The sequence below is a fragment of the Aspergillus ruber genome (genome assembly GCF_000600275.1).
Source record: "Aspergillus ruber CBS 135680 unplaced genomic scaffold scaffold00004, whole genome shotgun sequence".
Classification (NCBI taxonomy): Eukaryota; Fungi; Ascomycota; class Eurotiomycetes; order Eurotiales; family Aspergillaceae; genus Aspergillus; species Aspergillus ruber.
In genome coordinates, this window is record NW_024467300.1 from 65,421 (window position 1) to 87,932 (window position 22,512).

Below are 22,512 nucleotides of genomic sequence, written 5' to 3' on the forward strand. Positions count from 1 at the left end.
TTTTTTTTGACTAGAGATCTCGTAACTCACCTTCAACACCACGGCACTATCCCCTACATTCTCCAACTGCGCTTCAAGCGCATACCTCAACAGTCTAGTCCTCCCATAAGGCCCTAGCGATTTATTTTCCACCTCTACCGATGGTAATTCAGACGCCTTAGTCCTCACACTGAGACACGGCTGGGCCACAAACTGGTATAGTTTTCGAAACGTCCGCACCCGCCCGCTAGACGCCTGGTAGTCCGTCCCCATCAACGTCTCCGTGTAACTAACACTAACAGCCAAGATATGGTTTCCCTCCTCTTTTAGATCAAACCGGACTATTTTCTGTAGCGATTGCGCTTTGTTTAGACCATCTGCCGAGGCGGTCTCATGGTCGGCGGATTCGAGCTCTAGCGAGGCTACTTGAGATGGGGTTTGCATTTCGGCGACGATTCGGACGGAGGTGATTACGCGCGATGCTCCATCTTCGGAAAGTTCATTGTTTGCGCTTAGCGTGCAGGCGAAAGTTTCGCCCACATAAGCGGATCCAAAGGTTGGGGGTAGAGTGAGCTATCCTTCATCAACCAGCCGCCATAGAGAAATAAAGTAATCGACGCACATTAGGACTAAGGATAAATTGATCATCGGCATTCTCAGATGGATAACTCAACGACGCCTTGGTTGAGATCTTCGTATTGGCAACAGGAAGCGGATACTGGTATGATAACGAGGGCCGCGAAAGGCTTCAAGAGTCAGAGCAATTGACTGCCATATTGAGGGGCACTGAGCTTACCGCAATACTGGAATGGACCTTGATCAGCTATACCCCTGGTACTATCTCCGAGATTGCGTACCTTTGAGAGAGACCGAATGGGGCTCTTTGGGGCCTTCAGCGCTCGACTGCGCGCGCGGACGGGCCATTGTTTGTTTTGCGTTTATTTCTTTTTAGCAATCTTATTATAGTTGTGGACAAGATCTCAAACGAGTTGGTGAAACGGAGTGGAATCTCTCCTCGTCATCATCTGTTATCTCCAATTTCGAGACAAACGGAGCAAACGGAGCAAACGCCGCAAACCTCCACAATGCCCTGATTGTGCCGCATCGTATCATCCACAGTTGAGCTTACAGTCAGGACGAAGCATTACTATATGCAGAACGCCATTGAATAAACCTGGCATGATATGATAAGTCTAATTATGCCCGACCAATTTGGTGGTTGCAGTTCATCAGATATTATGTCATCACCTTAGGCACCTGTTTGTTGTACAAACGCCACCGCGACTCTACAAACGAGGATCCCTCTATCGCTGATATCCATACCTTTATTCTATGCCAACTTGACAATACAAACGCCCGTAAACATGCCCACCAGAAGCGGGGCACCCTGCCTTGGGCACCCGCGACTCCCTACGCCATCCTCCAATGAGTTCCTCGAGGAGCAAGCCAACGCGAACACCTTGAGTACATCCTCAACGAAGAGAAAGCGAACCGCAGCCAGCGAGAATAAAGTATTCATAGCACCCGTCAAGACTCCACGGAAGAAAGCGAATACTACCAAGCGCGCGCCAGCCAAAACTGTTGATCCAACAGACGAGGCGCTCGATCCCAAGCCTGAACCCAAACCTAAGAAGCCCAGGACCAAAAAGCCAGAGCAGGAGAAACGGCTTAAAATGTTCCGCAAGCATGCGCCACAAACGTATTTGGAGAAATTGGCGCGGGCGACATCTCAGAGGTATGGTTTGGTTTACAAGAATAAGGGTGTTTATAGCTTGCTGACACGCATATTCAGAATGTTCGTTGTAAGCTCCTTGGTCAATTGGACGGACGAGTATCCTATCATGGAATTTGGAATGGCCGGTACCACCGGGAACCTTTACACTATAACTATAGGGAAGGTGCCGAGTTGCAGCTGCCCGGATAATCAGAAAGGAAACCACTGCAAGCATATTTGCTACGGTACGTTCAATCTTCTTCCTATCATCTCCATCAATATCATCATTTCCATTCTTATGGTATTGTTATTAACATCATGGCCTATCAAGTCCTAAACAAAGCACTCAAAGCCCCCGCACACCTCCAATACCAACTCGCATTCTTATCGACGGTAACCCTTCACGCAAAAGCCGGAATGCAAGACACCTAACTAATCGCGATCCATCCTGCAGGAACTCATTGAAATCTACAATGGATCCTCCCTCAGCCGCGAAACCAAACCCGAAGAAAACACCACCGGCAAGCGCAAGCCCATCGAAGGCGACTGTCCCGTCTGCTTCATGGAGTTCGAACCCGACAAGGAAGATATCGTCTGGTGTCGGGGGTCGTGCGGGAATAATATTCATAAAGTCTGTTTTGATAAATGGGCTGCTACGCAGCGGGAGCATGGGGTTCGCTGTGTTTACTGGTGAGACCCTCATTTACCTTGGATTCGTTAAGTAGCCTCTAATGTTCAATGTCTAGTCGCGCCCAATGGGAATTCGAAACCGAGAGCCTCAACATGGACGAACTCAAGAAAACCGGAAGAGTCAATGACGAGGGCTATGTCAACGTCGCAGACCAACTGGGTCTTTCTGGTGAACGTGGTACGAGGCCATCCCTGTATTGTCCCTTTTTTTTTTTTCCTTGCATTTTCTGTTTTCTTATTCTATACTGAAGACATGCTAATTCCACCTCCATAGACTCTTCAACATACTATCAGCCTTGGGGTTACCGGGGATCGTACTATTATGGGCAGCGCAGATATAGATACTAGGGCTTTGGGATTCGGTGCTGGATGGATTATTTTGGATTGTGGATTTCTATATACCCTTTTTGCTAGTTTCGCTTTAATACTTATTCTATTGAGTTCCAAAAAGATGATTCATTCGATCAATTGGAGTAAAAGAACCCGATTAAGCTCTGGTGTGAATTCCAAGAGAGGTGCTGATGCAGTTTTATGCATTGCAGGCCAACGCAGTTAAGCCGTAGATTGACTATCCTGCGTTGAACCCTGGCCTGTCCATCATCCCGAGACGCGGGATGGGACGTGATTGCGTCCAACAAAGTGTAATGGCCTTGACATCGCAGTTACTTCTGCCCTTTCTTATGGACCCTCTCAATACGGAAAGAAAGCACAAAGATGATGGAAAATATGATGTCCTAACTCAACTCCATCATCCACTATCCTTCGTTACCCGTTTCCCTTGATGAACGACGGCAACACTAACGCCCTCCTCACCAGTCATCCAAGACGGCATACGTTCTGCATCGACGATACCTAATTCAGCGAGTTTGCGAATCCCAGATATAACATCATTGCCAGCGAAAGTGAGTGACAGAGTTGGCTGAGAATCTTCAGAGGGTTCTTGGTTGTCACGACCACTTGGAGAATCAAGTATTCGAACATCGAAACGATCCAGAGGTGCCGATGAGAGGGAACCAGAGGTACCGAAGCGGGAATGAACAGCGAGTTTGCGCTTTTTGGGTATGTGGGTATCGGCATTCTTGGTATCTCCGTCTTCGGTTCGTTCGTTTTCTTTCCCATCTTCGCGACGGTTCATGTATTCCCCCGGTAAGACTGTGTTAGCTGGTCGTGGGTCCAAGGGGCTTCCTTCGACGACTGCATCGGCGAAAATGCTGAATGCGCCGTTTGCTGCGTTTGAGCGGCTCGGGCCTCGGAGGGAGAGCAGGGCTTGGAGACTCTTTGCTGATAGAGATGTTGCTTTCAGGGTGTATCGTTCTTGGGGACGGGAGAGGGCTTTGGGGATAGCGTCTCGGACAATGCGTTGTAGACTTCTGGTATCTGTTCCGACAGCGGTGGTCGCAGAGGTGCTGGTTTTGGAACCGGCCGATGAAATGGATGTGTATATATACGGGCAGCTATCTGGGAAGGCGATGTAGATAACTCTTGATGAATCCATAAGTACTTCAGGTTGTTGGCGCGGATGCTGGTAGGGCGAATTGGTGACTAGAATGCGTAGGAACGTGAGAGGTAACGAGTTTGATCGTGCGAGGTGGTAATGCGCTTTCACGAGCGGCGCGATTAATTGCTGCAGGTTCTTCAAGAAAGTTGAAGCATGTATACGAGGGAGGCATACTGATACATCATCCGTCTGTGTATCTTCCACCCCGTCGAGACGAGCAAGTTCCAACGCTGTCCATCGCAAACTAGCCGGATGATCTTCCATATAACAAATATCGACCATCGCCAATTGTCGTAACGTAATCCCATGTCTCCAATCACCCTCAAGCACACGGTCAATCACCTCGCGTTTCCCACCTTTCCGGTCCTGCAGGTCTTGGTATGCATTGCGGACGTCGTCAATCGTCTGCTCGGCCGGGTACGGACTGGTCTCTTCATCGTCCGGGTCCGTGTTTTCAACCTGATCGCGCTCGAGATACGGCGGAAATGATTCCACGTTGTTATCGTCTAGCCATTGGAAAACGAGATCGAGGAGTGCTTGGCGGGAGAGTTTGTTGAATGATTTGGACACTGATGGGCTGGTTGAGGGGATGTAGAGGGTGCTGGGGAGGCTGGCTGTGGTGGGAGCGCGGATGGATTTTGAGCGCGCCATTGCTTTGATTTAATTTAGAGCTGCTGGCTTATTGCATGTTTCAGGCTTGTGGTGATAGTTGAACTAGGATTGTTCTAGCAATCTTGAAGTGTTACGCGACAAGCTCCTTTGGCAAAGCGCCTAACAATGTAGGTCACGTGGTGATAACAACCAGATAAGAGAGATCAAGATCACATGCTGAGGAGCAGCATCCATGGGGTAATCATATCAATGTTGATTTATAACAATTTCTCTTTATCTACAGGGGTATTTATTTGAAATTGACTAGCAGTTCGAAAGACTCAGGTGGAAGCATCAGCCAGTGGCTCTCATCTATGTTGTATCGTCAGCAAGCGAGCATAACTCGTCCGTACTCTGTACTCCAGACTCTGTACTCCAGACTCTTCCCCAATTCTTTCCCTTTTCTACCACACTCGCAGGCATCTCGCCGACATAACACTACCTTAACTCCGGAGTAAACTAGGGGTATAACCGCGATATTCCGATCCGACCTTATTAGGGTTCGTGGTGAATGTGACGTCGAAGGATGGTAATTATTAATCACGGCATTTTTCTCGGTCAATAAGACAACGCTAAAGGCGTGAAGCAGATTAAAAGCAGTGGTGCAAACCAGTCTAGAAACTGCTCGACGGGTAATATTCCCTAATTATCATCCCTGTACTAGTTACAAGTCATCTCCTCCGACACTCCAACCGTGACCATCGTAAAGTCCGGGTCAGCCTACCAGAACCGGCAACAAAAAAAAAAGTCAAAGCCAGGAATCGGATTCCGACTTCGGCGAGTTCATAACCGGGCAGTTGAAGTCATGGTTGGAAAAGGACTACTGCCAGTGGCAATACTTGTATACTTATATCCCTAGGGAATATGATGATGTTGAATAGAGTAATAGTGAAGACATCTATTCACTGAGTTCCAATTAGTATGGAGAAGAGTGCTTGAATATCTTCCTGTAGTAGTGTACTCCATAGTGAATTCTGACTCAGCGCCCCTCGCCTGAGCAAAGACCGGCCGAAGGAAGTCCCCACCGCCGCCGGACCACGAGAATTCCCGCTTCCTCTCTTTCGCCGCCTCGTTCTCTCGCTTTCTTCCTTCCCCTCCCCCGACTACTACTACAACTACTCCATCGTCCCCATCGCCCATCAACTTTTCTTCCCCGGACGGTACTATTCCGACATTGTTTGATTGTGGTGGACAGAACGATATTCAGAGTGAGAAAAAAGAAACGAAGAAGACAGCACACGTGCTGGACCGCTCGACAATTGAGTTACTTTTCTACGGCAACCCACGCATTCGACCGTTTGTGAACGTCGTTATTTATTTCGAACCGTCACGCCGTCAACCCCCCTACCATAATCCATCGAATCGTTTGGCAAAGTCTGAAGTCTCGAGGCCATTCCTGCCTCAAAACGATCCACCATGTCCGAATTCAATGGCCGTCGCGCCCCCAACTTCTCCCAATACCTCGACGACTTAAACGCAATTCCATCGCCCTATGACCAAGCCGTCCAGCAGCAGCAAAAGCAGGACTCGTTCAACCTCGATGCTGAACTTTCGCTCTTCACCAACGCCGAGTTCTTTGATTTCGATCAGTTCAATTTGCCTACGTTCGACTCGGTGGACAATGACAAGTTGAAGGATAACTCGAACAATGTGGAGCAGAACCCGGATCTGAAGTTCTTGGATTTCCTCAATGGTGAGTTATAATGTGGTCTTACTGTCCCAGCTGGCTGGCATACATTGGTATGGGTGTCGAGACACCTTTACTTTTTTTCTATTCTTTTCCTATTTCGATACCCTTTGTTTCTTTGTCCGTTTCTTCGATGAACGATTGCTTTGCACCGATTCTTGAGTTATTTGCTTTTTCTCTATCCATTTCTCCGCATCGTTCTTCGCAATTTTTTTTTTCTTTTGCTTTTCTCAAATTGGTCATATGGCATTGTACGCACACCATCACACCATCCTGTCGCACGGACGCCTTGCTTGATTATCGTCCTGCAGGAGCTATGGCTAGTGTGCCCGGCAAAAAAAAAAAAATAAAATAAAATGATTGAAAAAAGGGACGGGTTTTGCGATTATGTCGTTTTTATTGGCCCTAGAAAAAGGCGTCAGTGGGAACCCGTGTTGCGCCATTTCACGTGATCTCTGTCTGTGTCGCCATGTTACACGTGAATTGCTGCAACTCGTATATCAGCTGTTGCCCATTCTTCTTTGCATCATGTTTTTGCTTTGCCAGCCAGTTTGTGTTTTGGATATGTGACTTGATTCTGACTGGTGTGCAGATGGTTTGAACAACATGAGCAATGATTTCTCATCCACGAACTTCAACAGTGTCGGCACCAACAACTCTGCCGGCCAATCTGTATCCACACAGAATGCTCCGTTCACAAATGTCCCCTCGGTCTCGAACGGGCTTCCTAACGTGAACACGGCTGAGTTCTCCAACCAGTCGTCCCCGATCTCCCCATCTCAGCCATCTGCTCCGGCTCAAGAATCCACACCGGCTCCGACTCCCAAGTTGTCTGCCTCTACTGCCACCAAGCGTAAGCCAAGCCACAAGCCAACTCCGATGAGCATTGAAGAAGCCTCACGCAATGTTGCCGAGGAGGACAAGCGTCGTCGTAACACCGCCGCCAGCGCTCGTTTCCGTGTGAAGAAGAAGATGCGCGAGCAAACCTTGGAGAAGACAGTAAAGGACACTACAGAGAAGAACGCCGCCCTCGAGGCCCGGGTGACAGCCTTGGAACTGGAGAACCAATGGCTGAAGAACCTGATCACAGAAAAGAACGGCAGGACTCCTGACGAGGGCAAGACTTCGCAGAACGACATTGCAAGTATGTTCAAGAAGTTCTTGGCCGCTCAGAAGAATCTGTCAGAGAGTAGAGAGGTCGGGACAACAAGTTCGTGAAGATAAAAGAAAAAAAATTAGGGCTGTCATCTCATTTCGTTCATTGTTGCTCGTTAATAGTCTATTTGGTGTTCCTATTCTGTTCATATTCTGTTTCTATTTTCTTTTATGTATACCGGTTGGGTTATTTGATTTTTTTACGAGGCTGGAGTCTGATGGAGCGGAGCAAGGGGGAGAGGCCTTTTCCTTTTAATGATTGATGATTCCCATGTTAAGTTATTTAGAGCTACAGAGTAAATACTCATGGCTATGAGCGTTTTTGAGTTTAATACAGTGAACATAAAAAAAGCATACATTTGTCCTCTGAACTTGAACCGTCTTGGGCTCACTATGAAAAAGTACAACAAGCTCAACTAAAGCTGGAATCCGAACGACAATAATATAAACAAACTTGGGATATCACACATTGCCCGCCTCGATCAACCTATGAAACATACAAGTAGAACGCCAGTTGCCAACGCCATGAAACAATTCAAATCAAACAGCCGGTCAATCATAATCCTCCGAACGTAAAAGTCATGAACAATGGTAAACGAAGAAGAAGAAAAAAAAAAAGGAAGGAAAAAGGAAAAAGGTCGAAGGCATTAGTTCTTCCAGCGGGAAGAATATGCGTAATGTCGTTAAACCTTCCTCTCATGTGTATCAGCAAGGTGTCATGCATATCATATAGATATCAAGTCGATATCTGAGTCTTAGTCTCGATCTTCTCATCAGACTCTTTCTTTTCGACGCCCTTCTCGTCATCACTTTCGTCCCCGACGACTTCATCCTCATTGATCTCACCCCATCCCGAACTGCGACGACTGATTCGCCCGGTGGCCATGGGTTGGTTGATCGACGCACTCGTAACACCAGAGATACTCGCTGCGTTACTCTCGTTCCGACCGTGGTGGGAATATGCCGCGCTGCGGGTACTCGCGCCATCGCCCTGCTTTGTCGTGTAGAGACTTCCTCGTTCATTGGTGTTGCTTAAAACTCCGGAGGAATAGATGCTCACACGGTCTGCGCTAGCAAGGCCGACTATACTGGGTCTGTTCAGGACGCTAGACGATGTGTTGAATGCAGAGGTGTTCGAGGGTTCGTTGACTTGGCTGCTGAGGACGCTCAACGGTAGACTCTCGCGGCTTCCGCCATAGACAGACGACGGGGCCAGGGCGCGCACAGACGCATTGGTGTCAAGAGAGTTTCGACGGCGGCGCTTCGAAGAAGATGCCAATGTCAGGATCGAGGCGTTGTCGGTCAGCATACCATTCGCCGTTGCTGTGTGGTAGGTATTGTGGTAGCCGTGGTGAGGAGCCAAGTGCGGCGGCACTGCGCTCGCGGGGGACGATGGGAACTGGTGTGTGAATTGCACTTGTTGGTTGTTGTTGCTGTTGTTCTGCGGCGAGTTCACATATGGGATTCCTTGGTAGACATTCTGCGTGTTGTACAGGTGGGCTGATGGCGCAGCGGATTGTACAGTCGTCAAGGTCGTGGTCAATGATCGCACCGAGGGCGCTGGCGACGAGAACGTGCTTCCTTCGCCTCCTCCGCTCGAACTTATACCTCCTCCCGCCGTCGCTAATGTCCCCGCCTTCGAATATGATGTATCACCGTTGGTAGAGATGGTCGGGGCGGTCGATTTGGCGCTGGTAGCCGGGATCTGATTCTCGTAGCCGGAACACGCTAGGGAAGGTTCGCTGTGCGAGCGGGATCGATGACCGTTCACCTCACTAACAGACGCTCCGGGCGAATCATCATTCGTATCGCTATTATAGTCTCGTAGTCCGTCTGTTGTACCGGAGAGCGGGTAGGGGTTGTTCTGGCGGTTGCGACTGCTACTCTTCTTGCCCTTGGGTGCTGTGTGGAGTTTATTGGACCAGCGGATCGAGTTTGATTCGGATGAGGAATTTTTCAGATTTGCGAGGCGTTTCATCCAGCTGGAGAAGGGACGACGAAGGCCATGGCGGTCTTATCATATGAAAAGTTAGCCCAGGTATTATCCTTGTTAAGAGAAGAGGATGAGCAACACACCATGTGCCCTGGCAGGGACCTCCGCGGTGGCCATTTTGGCCTTGATTAGAAACTGAGGATTCGGGATAGCAAGACGATTCGACTAGCAAAAAGCAAAAATCAATGGGAATGGGAATGGGATGGGATAAGATAATTCAAGGAGGGAAGCGGCTGGTCACAATCAGATAAGGATCAGAACGCACGGAAGGCGTTGCGTCTAGGAGCAACAGTGGCGATGCGACAGGGAGCAGGAGCTGCACACAGAATAGCTGGATAACGATTCACAGAGGTTTTATGTCTTTTATCCCTGATTGACTTGCTTGAGGTGAGATTGTGAGAGCCCGACGTAATTTGGCGCTTGTCAGGAGTCAACAGCTATGCACGTGATATTGTTCTTCGGCCCAAGACGACTTCACTTGTCTTTGTTCTGCTATACACTTTGTCTACTCAATATTTTTAAATCTATTCTCTGCGATGCCCGGCAGCTCTTCTATACGGTTCACAATGCTCCATCCTTTGGCAGAATTCAATATACACTGACTCGTATAAGCCCTCGGGAGCCCCTCGTTGTCGCCACACAGCCCGAACTCTCAAACGAGCCGGCACACTGCCTAAAATCCATGAGAGACGATCGCGCACCATCTTTTCGCTCCTGGGCTCTTCACTCTGTTACATCATTGGTGGTTTCGGTAAGACAGTGCGTCGCCGGTCCGGTCACTGCCCGGGGAGTGCCGAGTACGGAGCGGCATCATCCATGTCAATGGTCACGGAGGACTCTAGGCATACGGAGTGCAGAGGAGATTTCTTAGTGCTTCACTCTGTAAGTAGGCTCCGCCCCGCGCCGCTAGAGCAGGGAATTGGCATTCCTGGAATCCTGACCACTGAGCGGAGACTCAATAATGGGCGCGGCATACGATACCCTAGGTGGTCCTCCGCCCTCCTTAGTATGACTCGGGTTTCTGGTTTCTCAGTGCCTCATATTCGTGAGACTACCCCGGGAAGTGCCCGTAGCTTCTCTGTGCTCCTCGTCACGACTGTAGCGTTGTAGCTTAATGCGGGGCAGTGATGGTAACAAGGTGAATCGACCGCCCACAAAGTTGTTACAGGCATCAATTCACGTGTTGCCAGAACATCATGCCTATCATCTTCGAGAGATTGCCCACTTTCAAGAAGCCTGTGAATGTGGAGTAGGTTGTACATGGCTTATCGCCACGTGATGCGCTTATCGCGGCTCTTCCTCCATCGTCACCGTTCAGCGCCTTCGCATGGAAGCCGCAGTCGGGCTCGCAGACTTCCATGTGCGTTCAAAATCGTCTCACTAATAGTTTCTTGGTTACTTCTATTTTGGAAATAAAAATGTCCGGTTCTTTCCTCTGTTATGTCTAGCGCATGCCATGAAGCGGTGGCGAATTTAACTACAGACAGCTTTAGAGCCACCATGTGAAATACGAACATCATCTCGGTCTCATTGTCAGAATGTCAAGCCGGGATGCCAGAATCGAACCACTTCCCCCGGATGTTGTGGCCAAGATCAAAGCTTCTACCTCAATTATCAACTTGAACGGTGTCATCGTGGACCTGGTCAAGAACGCGCTGGATGCAAATGCGCATAGCATCATCGTGACAGTTGACTTTCAGCGTGGTGGCTGTGTGGTGGAAGATGATGGTGAGGGCATTCATCCAGCTGAGTTTGAGGTCCGTGGAGGACTGGGGAAAGCGCATCGTACGTAGTTTGGCCCTGGTATTGGCGCAACTTCTGAGCGGTTTGGCTGATACTCTGGACAGATACCTCCAAGTTTCAGTCGGATCAAGAGGCTTATGGTCGAAGAGGGCTGTTCCTTGCCTCCCTGGCGTCTCTATCGTTGCTCACTATTACATCCCATCACCTGCGCCATCGGAGCACAAACAGCGTCATATTCCATCATTCAACACCAATCGCGCGCTTGATTCCAGCTCCGGTACAGAAGGGTTTGAGGTTCAGCGGCCATGGAACCTGTGTTACGGTCAATGACCTCTTCGGGAACATGCCCGTCCGCGTAAAGAGCCGGGCAATAGTTCACCAAAAGCCTGATGAAACAGAGCGAGAATGGGAGGACCTCAAGCAAGTACTAGTTGCATTAACGCTAGCCAATGATCAACTGGCGAAATTGGTTATCTCAGATGGTAGCAAAGGCAGGAAGATAACTATCCATCCCCAGGATCAAGGCCAGCAAGCAGGCGAACTGGATCTTCAGCGAATTTCATCAATTCTCGCCCAGGCAGGTCTTATCAACTTCAAAGACCCTAACGACTGCTGGAAGGTGGTCTCGGCCTGTGTTCCGGATTTCTCAATCCATGCCGCCATATGTCTTGTCCCCAGTCCCACAAAGAGAGTGCAGTTTGTTTCGTTGGGAGTGGCCCCTGTTTTCCCACGAAATAGCACGAACATGCTATATAGCGATCTAAACCGGCTGTTCGCTTCATCAGACTTCGGTACAATGGGGGCTACCTCTGCTTTGGTTCAAAATTCGCTCGAGGATGGCCATATGAGCGCCAAAGCGTTACCGAAAGCTGTCAACAAATGGCCAATGTTCTATGTACGGATTAATACCAATACCCCCAACAAGTGGTATGAGGACGGCCAAGGAATTGCCCCAGGGTCGGACAAGTCCGTTCAACGAATGTTGGACGTACTTGCAGCTATGATCAGCGAGTTTCTGGCGCAGCTCAACCTACGACCACGTGCTGGAAAGAGAAAACGGAAAGTATCCCAGGCGTCACCAGAAGCAGCTCAAGAGGATTTAAAGAGCACGGGACAATCCAGGAGTACCGGGCAAGACCATGGAATGGCTTCAGATAGCACGGAAGAAGCTTTTAGTAGTCGATTAAAGCTTCCATCTTTCAAGAAACCTATGCCGCCTACAGTCAGTCAGCACTTTGGTGATTGGTCTAGGGTCAAGGGCGCCAAAGACGTTACATCCGGCAATAAGCTCAATGCTGCAAAGTCTGTTGATATTCCGTCAAGGGTTCGCAGTCCCGCTGAAAGCCAGCAGTCCGCGCGTTCGTCCGGGGATGAAAGAGAGCCAACAACAGATACGACAATACCTTGGACGGATCCGTATACAGCACGAACACACGTAATCAACTCACGGACTGGTCAATCAACAAATTCCTTCAATGCGTGCGAGAGGCCACACTCGACTGGCCACACTCAACCGAACCGGGTACTAGACCGAGTAAGACGGCCAAAATCAGCCATTTCCACCGGGGCCGGGAGTTTGTGGATTGACGGTGTCTTGGAAAAATGGGAGAATCCGACCTTTAGCCGATCTGAGCGACCTATTAACTCCATTGATTTTGGAACAACGCATGAGCACGAAGCGGACCGGACGACCTTTAATGCGCAAGACTGCTGTGGCAATCTTTGCGGGTTGAACACGGTCAAATTCTCCAAATTCCGGGGGAAGTTATGGAAGCAGCATCTCCAAGGGGCCGAGGTGGTTGCACAGGTTGACCGGAAGTTCATCCTTGCGAAATTACCAGCGTCATCAGCTGGTGGTACTCAAAATGGGATTACATTAGCATTGATCGATCAACACGCGGCGGATGAACGATGTCGAGTAGAACAACTTTTTGGAGAACTTCTTATTTCCGAATCAGGTGATTTTGGAGAAGTTCAGGCCACTTCAGTGGAACCGATCATGTTTGAGGCTCCAATAAGTGAGAAACCGCTGCTCAAGCGATATCGAAAACACTTTCGATTTTGGGGTATCGACTACCGAATTGAACAAGCCGCAAGCAGGCTACATGTTTTTGTACATCTACTCCCAGCTTTGATAGCAGAACGGTGCCGGACGGAGCCCAGTTTGGTTACTGATCTTATACGCGGCGATATTTGGAAGTGCGAAGAGAGCGGAAGCAAACTCGTTTCTACAGCCGCGCACTTGGACTCGAATTCTGGCAGCACTGCATCTTGGGTAAAGCGATTAACCGATTGTCCTCAAGGGATTATTGACCTTCTCAATTCCCGCGCCTGTCGAACCGCCATTATGTTCAACGACGTTCTGAGCATTCCTGAATGCCAACAGTTGGTCGCGCAGCTGTCACAGTGCGCGTTTCCGTTTCAGTGCGCGCATGGTCGACCGTCGATGGTCCCTATTTTAGATATGGAAGTTCAGGATTCATCATTATTGGTTAACGAATCGTTGGATTCATTTGAATTAGGATTGGATGATGGCGATGAAACAAATAGGGTTGGTTTTGTCGAGGCGTTTGGATGTGCATATAAAACAGAGAATATAGACTAAGTATCGAATAGATAGCCTGCGCTGTAGATATATGTATATCCTCCCGTTTACATGACAAGACTTACAGACCTTATCGCATTAGTCTCGCGGATCACAACCTGAGCACCCAGAACTACCCGACAACCAACAACCAATTCGACAACCGTCGTCTTAAGAATGAATAGAAAACAGCATTAACCCAGCAAATGTGCAAAAGCTTCCGGCCACAGGGATAAATATGATCTTTTCTCCCAGACATCATTGTAACAAAAATGATTGCACCAATAATCGAATATGAGATCACCATTAAGACCGTTCTGTCTATCGCCAATGATTTCCCCGAGCCCAAGAAGAGCTCTGTGCCAAATGTTCCACCAAAGGCGATTATCTGCACCTGTCGATCTCGACGGAGAGATGGGGGTACATCTTGGAAACTCAGACAGGACGATTTTTTTCAACTGCATAGATTGCAGTCTAGTTCCCATGGTTCTTTGTATCATAGTAAGAAATCTTCGCAGACTTGACAATATATTTTTGAAATATCCCGGGAGGCGATAATGTTCTGCAAGTTAGAACAGCACTCTTGGCTTAACAATGATTCTTATAAAACAATATACCTACGAAGAAAAATGCTCTAAATCTTTCCAAGACTATTCCCTCAAGAGCAATATAGGGCGTAGAGATGTCTATTCATATCGAATACGCCATTACGAAACAAATAACGAGAACTATTTCGCTCGGCGGGAAGTAAGTACGCCGACTTCGTATATCCATCAGTTTCAGTGAGCATTGGTAGTCAATAGGCTGTATCTTGCTGCTGTACTCGAACACAGGTAGATAGATCCTACTCGGCATCGTGTGATTGCAAGGTATAAATGGCAGGAATCTATTGCGTGATCGTGGTACATATTGTAGAATTCTGGAGGCATCGAGGACCGCTACTGCCTCACAAATTCGAATAATTGAAGTTGATCATGGAATGTGTTTATGCGTCAACCAGCTGAGTTTAGCCGTATACTTCACAGGTTACCAGCCAGTAATAGCAAGTCGTATTGGATGGGTAGAAAGGTCTGGTACATCCCAGTTCACTTTCATTGTTTGTCATTGGAATGGCGATATTCGGACCAAGATGGCGAATTCAACAACTCGGCATTAGTGCTCATCGCCGAAGCGCTGACGTCGAATAGAATTGTAAATATAAATAATGGCGAGTCGCAACTACTCCTCGATAATATCATATGCTCTGAAGAGGCCCTGACTCTTGAATATGACCGCCACCGCCGCTGGACCCGTCGGTCAGCCCGACATCGCCTACGCTCCCCAGTACGACAACTACAAGGCTCGGACAACGCGTCGTATACAGACAGAAAAGCTTGTGCAATCTTTGCCCGAGGGATTCCCGGCCAAGCTGGACTCCGATCTCGTATGGGACGGAAATAGCTTAGCTGAGTCTTACGATTGGAATTATCACCTGACACCAGCGGACCTTGCTGAGATTGATGAAGCCTTGAGGTACTTTAGGTGTAAGATAACATTCGATTTTGAATCCTTCAGAGATTTGACGCTAAGTATGGGCCTGTTCCAGCTTTGGGAAAGCCACTTGGCGAGATCAGTCAAAAGACCTTCCCCCTACCGAACCTTCATGCAACGTTGCGAGAAATTTCACGAGAGATCCACAATGGCCATGGCTTCAAGGTTATTCGCGGAATACCCGTGGATCAGTATACAAGAGAAGACAATGTCGCTATCTATGTTGGTGTCTCATCTCACGTCGCACCTATTCGGGGCCGGCAGGGCAAAACCTGGCAAGGCAAGCCAGCCGATGTCATTCTTGCTCATATCAAAGACTTGAGCTCCACTGTTGATGCAAAGGATATTGGCGCCCCAGTTTATACAGCAGAGAAGCAGGTTTTCCATACAGACTCGGGTGATGTTATTGGGCTCTTTGCATTGGGTGAATCTGAAGAGGGGGGTGAGAGTTATCTGGCAAGTGTTGGAAAGGTCTATAATGAGCTTGCAGCAGCCAGGCCCGATCTTATACATACCCTTAGTGAGGATTGGGCTTTCGACGAGTAAGTTGAATTAACTTTCCACCTTGGAGATCAGACTGATATAAGAGAAAAACAGCTTCAGCAAAGATGGAGATGCTTATCTCACACGCCCTCTCCTCTATCACCAACCGGCAAAAGACGACATCCCGGAGCGACTGATCGTCCAATATGCACGTCGCAACTTTACGGGCTATTGGGGATATCCCCGCTCAGCTAACATCCCACCGATTACCGAGGCTCAGGCTGAAGCATTGGACGCATTGCATTTTACGTCGGAGAGATATGCTGTCGCTCTTGATTTCCATAAAGGCGACATCCAGTATGCAAACAACCTGAGCATTTTCCATGCTCGGGGGGGTTTTCGCGACAGTAAAGAGAAACAGTGAGTGTCCAGAGCCATTCAATATTGACTTGTTATCTGACCCTTTTTATTTCAGGCGTCACCTTGTCCGGCTTTGGCTTCGCGACCCTGAGTTTGAGTGGAAGAAAAATGAGGCCTTGAAGGAACGGTTTGATCGTGTGTATGCGGATTTGGAGATCGAAAGCTCGGTATTCCCGCTTGAGGCTACCATCAGAGGTGCAAATGTGGGTACCTGAAGTATCAAGACAGCTGTTAGCCACCTCAGGCAATCTAGTGGTGTCCAGAGATATTATCGGAGCATCGTTTTAGTAGGTAGACTACATCAATTAACCAACTACGTACCTGCCTGTTTCCTTTTCTTTCCTTTCGTCTATTTCCCTTTTCGCCCCATTCTCGCTTTGTTGACCTGCTGATACTGACCCGGCATCTCCATCAGGGCTTGCCCGTGTCCAACAGTTCTATAAAACAGAAGTGTCATCCAACTTTGACCCCTTGGTTGATGAACGCAACAACACCATATTCCAAATCCACCGACTTCAAGTCTACCCATACTTTCAAAATTACTCCAAGACATGGGTATGGTTATCCTCGCCCCAGCTGTTATCTGTCATATGCACCCACCCATCCATTATCCACACACCCGGTCCTCCATCCTCCATAGCGAACATGTCATATATACCGTACCCCATAAACTCTATGCATTAAATGCATTGCTTGCATGTGAGATGTCATGTATTTTCCTCGTATACAGCACCGTACCGTACAATACAAGCCACACAGTACTCGTAGTGTGGAAGATTCTCGATCAACCCGGATAGACGGGTTGGTTGGATGGGTTCTTGTACCGAGTGCCAGTCTCTTGGGAGGCCCAAACGTTTGTTCTATTTCTGTTTGTGGTGAGGCGCATGTATTTGTATGTATGAAGTATCATATTGACAGGTCCTGTACGACATGCCAATGCTCTTGTACGTGTTGTCTACGAGTGCTCCATTGTGTCAGTACTCTGTGTACCTTGTGGTGGCGGTTGGCGTTCTATTGAAGTTTGTATGTATGTCGGATACTTGTCCCTTTACTCACAAAGGAAATAGTCCGCTTAGAGCTATACATTGATACTATTGACTATGATATACTACTACTAAATCCATACCAGTAAATACCAGACCGCACCATACCAAACAAACCATGCCGTATTCCATGCATACCATACCATACATACATACCAGTACAAGACCCAATTCAACAATCCATCCAGAGTACTTCGAGCATATGGAATCAAGAGATCAAGGAAAGTAGAGAATGAATGTGCATTTGCCTTTTCCAAACCAATCCATTCCGGAGCCGCGAAGCTCAGATGTACCATCTAACATCCTTTTGTGTACCCTTTTTAGATACCCTAAATACCCATTTGTAGAGAAAAAAAAAAAAAAAAAAAAAAAGACAACCATGTACTCCAATCCAGAAGAAAAGTAAACCGAGCGCAGAAACAAAGTAGAACAAAAAGAAGACAAGCGCCGCCCAACGTATTATATCCACACATGCACCGAAGGAAACAAAACAATGAATAGTAGACGAACAGGTATATCCAGAACAATAAAAAAGGTCATAAATCATTAAATAGTGAAAGAGTCATGAGATTAACCATGTGTGGCAACGGACTTGGACTTGGGATGGGCCCAGGAAAGAAAATCGAATTTGTCCTTGGCGTTTTCCAAAATAGAAGGTGTAGGTGTAGAATCGGTGTGCGCGTTGTTGCGCGGGGGCACCTCGCGTGGTTCCAGGACCAAGGACCTACGGTAGAAGGTCTGAAGACTCTTCTCGCCGTTAGATCGCACCCGGACAAGCTCATTTTGCATCCAAGCCTGAAGCTCAGGGACCTCGCTCAGGCGGTATGGGATCTGGAAGCGCTGCAGTTCGCTGATGATACGAGCCGTCTTCATGTGCTTGTCAAAGTTGATTACGGCCATCTCACCATCTTCAGTTGGCAGATGCCTCAAGGGCTGGTTTCCGTGGTCCACGAAGGTGAGATCGGTCAGGTACGTGCCAACAAAAGGCAAGCAAGGTGGAACGTGATTCTGGATCCGATTGCGCAGAACCGAGTAGTTGCGCGACACATCCACAATCCCTCGCAGATATTCTAGAGTCGACTTCGTCTTATGCGAGATGATCTCCCAGGTGCGCTTGAGTCGAACGATCATAGATGAGTTCAAGGAGCAAATGATCGCCATAAGCGAGTCGTAGTTGTTCAACTCCAAGCTCTTGTTGGCAATCTTGATCCAGTGCTTGATGACGACGGCCCGCTTCTTCGGCTCTTCAAGTTGCAGAATCGAATCCGAAACCAGGTGTGCCAAATCAGTCGACAGTGTAGACATGGCCCGCACATTCACAGCCAGAGAGCCCGACTTCTTCATCCACTCCGTATCGAGTAGTTCCTCTGGGAGAATCGAGCAAAAGATCCGAGACTCCTTGATGGTCAACTGCCGGGCAAGCTCCATGGGATCGAAGTCCAGGATGCTCAGGCTGGCTTCGCCATTCTTCCACTGCTTCAGCAAGTTATGCTCCTTCTTACCCAGGATCGGAGGCGGGAGGGGAGTGTCTGGGTGGATGTATTGTGCCGTAGCCGTGTTGGTCTTGCCCATGGAAGACACCAGTCGCGGCACGACAGGGCCGTGTACTTTGGACACTTTTTCAGCCAAGTCCATAAGGCGCTTGCCGGCTGACGGGAGGATCATCAGGGTCGTCTTGGCGAACTGCATGATGAAGTCGAGCGCCATGTTGTCGCGGTCATGACGCCAATGCGATTCCAACCAACCCTTCAACACGTTGTAGACACGCAACCGGACCGGACCAGCAGCGTGTGCGGTATCGCCGATGTATTCGAAGCGATCCGCCAGAGCTTGGGCGAACTCCAATGGGGTAGCAAAGAGACGGAAGGTGAGGTAGAAGGTCGAGACAAACATGGCATCAGGGGTGGACTGGTGCGCCGTGAGTTTTTCAATCAAAGCGCGAAGGCTACCACCCATGACGTGACCTTCCTTGAAGATCAGCTCATGCGCAAACGTCTTCTCCAGGATGTTGGCTTCAGTTTCCTCATTCTCCTCGGCCAATGTTGAGTGGCTCACGCTGCCCTTGAGCGATGGCTGGTATTGGTTGCTAAGATCAGGCGACGTAGCACGGGTCGAGGTCTGCGAAACACCACTCATCTCAGAGTCACGGAGACGACTGTTGTAGGTCATGAAGCTGCTGCCAGTGCTCGTGACACCACGGCCAAAGGACTCACTGACATCCGACTTGGCATTGCTACCACGGCGCAAACCGTCTGCGGCTTCGTAAGAAGAGGAAAAGGATAAAGCAGTCGCGGAGGGGATAGATGAAGAGATTTCGATGGGTTGAGCGGGACTGTTCAAAACACGGGAGTGAAAGGAGGAAGGAGTGGTATCATCTGTCAGGCCAGGAGTAGAAGCAGAGACAGTAGTTGCCGTAGTAGAAGGGGAAAGGTGGTGAAAGTTGTGGTTGCTGGGGATTTGCAACGGCGGCGGCGGCGGTCGCAGCGACCTTTGTTGATCGACCTGGGTCGTGCGTTGTGGTTGAGGAGTCTGCACTTCCTCCTCGGGTGGGGGTCCAGCGTTATTCTGGGTATTATGGCCGCTCATGTTGTTATTCAACTCCTGTGTCGGTGCTGTTTGTGTCTCAGACTCGAGTTCAAAGTCTCCAATTTGCTCCAACACCAGGCGAGCCTTAGCACAGCAGTTCCCAGCAGCACGCACACAGTCTGTCGCTGCGTCCACCAGACGCTTACCCTCGTCAGGCATGAAAACCACGTCGTCATCAGACGATTGAGCCGGCCGAAAAGCCTCGCGCGCAGCATGGACAAGCTCGGAGAGGCGTTCATACATGTTCTCCTTGGCTTGTTCGAGAAGGTCCCGACCCTGAATACCGTGTTCGCATACGGCCTCGATGACAGTCAATAGCGCACGACAAGCCTGTACAGACTCTTCGGTCGTGACAATCAATTCGGTGGAGGAGCGTGACTGCAAGTGTAAGCCGATGAAGGATCCCAAAACCCCCAGAAAGGCATCGTAGGTGGCGTTTAGACGCTCGGACGCGAGATTGGGGTTGCGGGCAGCGGCAGCGGGGGACGAGTATGATACGCGATGTGAGACCCGTTTGGTGGAGACGGAAATTGGTCGAGGCTGCGAATCGCCCATGTCTAGTCGCGTAGACGCACGGCTCATGTCCATTCGGCTGCGGTTCAAAAGGCGAGATTCATTCCGTTCGGTTTCAGCCGCGGAAGTAGCACGGTCGGGAAAGCTGTCGGCGGGAGGAGTCAGCGGGCTATCGTATTGGCCCTCGGCTCCGTGCATATTGGAGTGTTCCAGCTCAGCGATGGTTCGACTGAGACCGACCTCTTCGGTCCAGACATCGAGGAAGCGTACGCCGCGCGTAACAACACGGAAGGCCTTGAGTAACATCTCATCTAAGATGTACTCGACCTCCTCGTCCATGGGAGTACCATTGGCGACATCCTGGAAATTCTTGGCGGTCTTTACCAGGGACGACAGGTCGGTCAACAATCCTTTTCGGGTACGGCGCAGTCCGTCATGCTGCTTGATCAGGGATGATTCTCGTGTAAGGCATTCAGATTTTTCCTTGTCTGGTTAGTTCCACTGCACGGACGTCTCCGCTTTCTTCGTGAAAACATAATGCGGCGTAGTCCACTTACCAAAAGAAATCGCACACCGGCTATCAATCCCCGCATCAAGTCCTGATTACCAAAATCCTTGAGTGATGACCCGCATCCTCCTCTGATGATCTCCCAAAAATCAGTCAAAGCCCTGAGAAGCGGGCGCATGGGGACTTGGTCGTAGGCCTCGCAGTAGTTGGTGGGCAACCAGCCGCGAGCGCCGGTATCCAGCAAGGTCCCATCGGCCCAACCATTAATGTGGACCGAGTGGACTAGGATGATGTCGCCTTGGTCCAATGGCAAGGTGACGGTGGAGGGGGAGACGTCTCCAGAGGGATGGAACGGGTAAAAAGCACGGAGGTAGTCGTGGAAAACGGCCTTTGGGGGTTCTGATGGCTCCTCCATGATGGTATCGTTGTTGTCGGTTCCCTCTGCTTCTTCTTCTTCTTCTTCCGCTTCTTCTTCTTTGATGGCGTGGGGAGTCATTGGGGGCGTGAATTGCGAGTTGGTTGGTGAGTTATAGTAACGAGTGGTATGTTGATTGGGCCCAACAGAGACAGAATTGAAGTCGCCTTTGACGACTTTCAACGGAGGAATCGGTCGTCTCGAGGGTTCCATATCTCTTGGAAGTCTGTTCATTGCATTCAGGTCTAGGACCAGAGAAGATTATGTGCGAGAGGATCCAGTAGGCATCCTTAATGCGACAAATGAAACGTATCGATATCAAGTGTCAAAAGGTCGATGGTCAATGAATGGATGATGGCAGCACTGTCGAGTAAAGTCAATGGGGACACACTCTTCCAGCACGAGAGCATAGCGAGAATGTTTTGGAAGGCCAAGTAGGGCAGAATGGAGACGAGACTAGGGAGAGACCCCGGTGCGCGGAATGCCGAGGGTTACGTACCAGCAGAGGCAGTGGCAGTGGCAATTGGCTGGATGTACAGAATATGAAAGAATGGATCGAGAATCGACGAGAGAATGACTGGAGAATAGCGAATGAATCCAGGACAGAGTGAGTCCTGTGGTCCGGAGTGAAAGTGAAAGACCGACACGGGCTCCCCAGACTTTTAGAGGATCGTGAGATGAGCAGGAGGGAGTAAAAATAAAATAAAATAACAGGATGACGACAGATGAAAGGCGCAGGAAGCGAAATGGCGAGACAGCGAGAAATCTCCAAATACGCAAGGGTGAGTAGGAAAGGGTTTAAGACAGGGAATGAATGTCTGTGTCCTGTTGATTATGGTGATAAGAGGAGATGATACAGAAGGAGAGTATGGGGAGGACAGGATAGAGAAAGGGTAGAAAGGGTAAAGAGTAGAGAGTAGAAAGGATAGAGAGAGGACGAGAGAAGATCGAGTGTGATATGGTTACTTAGCACCGCTGATGAAAGAGCGCGACGGCCGTAAAAGTGTGGAGCAGCGATCCCGGTCACGGTTATCACATGTATTACCAGCAAGTACCGTACATACATAATCTTATTATCTTTTCTGTACGGACTCTGTATATCATATCATAATCAATGCATTCTATTCTCAAAGTATTCTCCTATTCGATATCATTCTCTGCATGAACTATTCAATTCAATTCTCCTATACCTTTGTATAGATATTTGTATTCCATGAATACAGTATCGTAAATATTGTAAGTACAGTAAACAAACAGGGGTTCGAGTCCGTCACATTCTAACTCTGTAAAGCCTAGTGCTCCACTAGGGCCAACCGTGGC

General features: G+C 49.0%; 9 protein-coding genes across 9 annotated transcripts in view; 4 read left to right on the plus strand and 5 right to left on the minus strand.

Annotated features, from left to right (window-relative positions):
- Positions 1-958, minus strand: part of EURHEDRAFT_409132 (trafficking protein particle complex subunit 13) — a 1,425-nt gene extending 467 nt beyond the window's left edge. The window contains exons 1-4 of the mRNA XM_040781008.1: positions 837-958; positions 776-782; positions 602-725; positions 31-552 (exon numbers count right to left, since the gene is read on the minus strand). Of these exons, the coding sequence (XP_040641542.1) occupies positions 31-552; positions 602-725; positions 776-782; positions 837-903 (720 nt within the window). The 5' untranslated portion in view covers positions 904-958. The remainder of the gene's footprint in view (positions 1-30; positions 553-601; positions 726-775; positions 783-836) is intronic.
- A 157-nt stretch (positions 959-1,115) lies between these two features.
- Positions 1,116-2,756, plus strand: EURHEDRAFT_409133 (RING finger protein). Its single transcript, XM_040781009.1, has 6 exons — positions 1,116-1,714; positions 1,772-1,938; positions 2,025-2,086; positions 2,148-2,383; positions 2,440-2,561; positions 2,658-2,756. The coding sequence occupies exons 1-6, from the start codon at positions 1,344-1,346 to the stop codon at positions 2,729-2,731; spliced, it is 1,032 nt and encodes a 343-aa protein (XP_040641543.1). The 5' UTR covers positions 1,116-1,343; the 3' UTR covers positions 2,732-2,756.
- Positions 2,741-4,607, minus strand: EURHEDRAFT_409136 (CENP-N/CHL4 family protein). The gene has a single exon (XM_040781010.1). The coding sequence runs from the start codon at positions 4,530-4,532 to the stop codon at positions 3,132-3,134; it is 1,401 nt and encodes a 466-aa protein (XP_040641544.1). The 5' UTR covers positions 4,533-4,607; the 3' UTR covers positions 2,741-3,131.
- A 988-nt stretch (positions 4,608-5,595) lies between these two features.
- EURHEDRAFT_472160 (putative bZIP transcription factor (MetR)) lies at positions 5,596-7,767 on the plus strand. Its single transcript, XM_040785344.1, has 2 exons — positions 5,596-6,225; positions 6,812-7,767. The coding sequence occupies exons 1-2, from the start codon at positions 5,949-5,951 to the stop codon at positions 7,435-7,437; spliced, it is 903 nt and encodes a 300-aa protein (XP_040641545.1). The 5' UTR covers positions 5,596-5,948; the 3' UTR covers positions 7,438-7,767.
- A 343-nt stretch (positions 7,768-8,110) lies between these two features.
- Positions 8,111-9,484, minus strand: EURHEDRAFT_449444 (uncharacterized protein; the record flags this gene model as incomplete). Its single annotated transcript, XM_040783813.1, has 2 exons — positions 8,111-9,387; positions 9,451-9,484. 2 exons carry the CDS (start codon positions 9,482-9,484, stop codon positions 8,111-8,113), a joined length of 1,311 nt encoding a protein of 436 aa, XP_040641546.1.
- Positions 9,485-10,905: 1,421 nt separating this feature from the next.
- Positions 10,906-13,715, plus strand: EURHEDRAFT_449544 (putative DNA mismatch repair protein (Mlh3); the record flags this gene model as incomplete). The annotated part of the gene is made up of 2 exons (XM_040783820.1): positions 10,906-11,152; positions 11,215-13,715. The coding sequence occupies 2 exons, from the start codon at positions 10,906-10,908 to the stop codon at positions 13,713-13,715; spliced, it is 2,748 nt and encodes a 915-aa protein (XP_040641547.1).
- Positions 13,716-14,961: 1,246 nt separating this feature from the next.
- Positions 14,962-16,342, plus strand: EURHEDRAFT_449457 (TauD/TfdA family dioxygenase; the record flags this gene model as incomplete). The annotated part of the gene is made up of 4 exons (XM_040783815.1): positions 14,962-15,217; positions 15,280-15,766; positions 15,822-16,127; positions 16,183-16,342. 4 exons carry the CDS (start codon positions 14,962-14,964, stop codon positions 16,340-16,342), a joined length of 1,209 nt encoding a protein of 402 aa, XP_040641548.1.
- Positions 16,343-17,193: 851 nt separating this feature from the next.
- EURHEDRAFT_259509 (uncharacterized protein) lies at positions 17,194-17,603 on the minus strand. The gene has a single exon (XM_040778126.1). The coding sequence runs from the start codon at positions 17,464-17,466 to the stop codon at positions 17,242-17,244; it is 225 nt and encodes a 74-aa protein (XP_040641549.1). The 5' UTR covers positions 17,467-17,603; the 3' UTR covers positions 17,194-17,241.
- On the minus strand, positions 17,443-21,708 carry EURHEDRAFT_259291 (guanine nucleotide exchange factor). Its single transcript, XM_040778125.1, has 2 exons — positions 20,827-21,708; positions 17,443-20,752 (listed from the first exon to the last, which is right to left on the minus strand). Exons 1-2 carry the CDS (start codon positions 21,424-21,426, stop codon positions 17,741-17,743), a joined length of 3,612 nt encoding a protein of 1,203 aa, XP_040641550.1. The 5' UTR covers positions 21,427-21,708; the 3' UTR covers positions 17,443-17,740.
- Between the last annotated feature and the right edge of the window lie 804 nt (positions 21,709-22,512).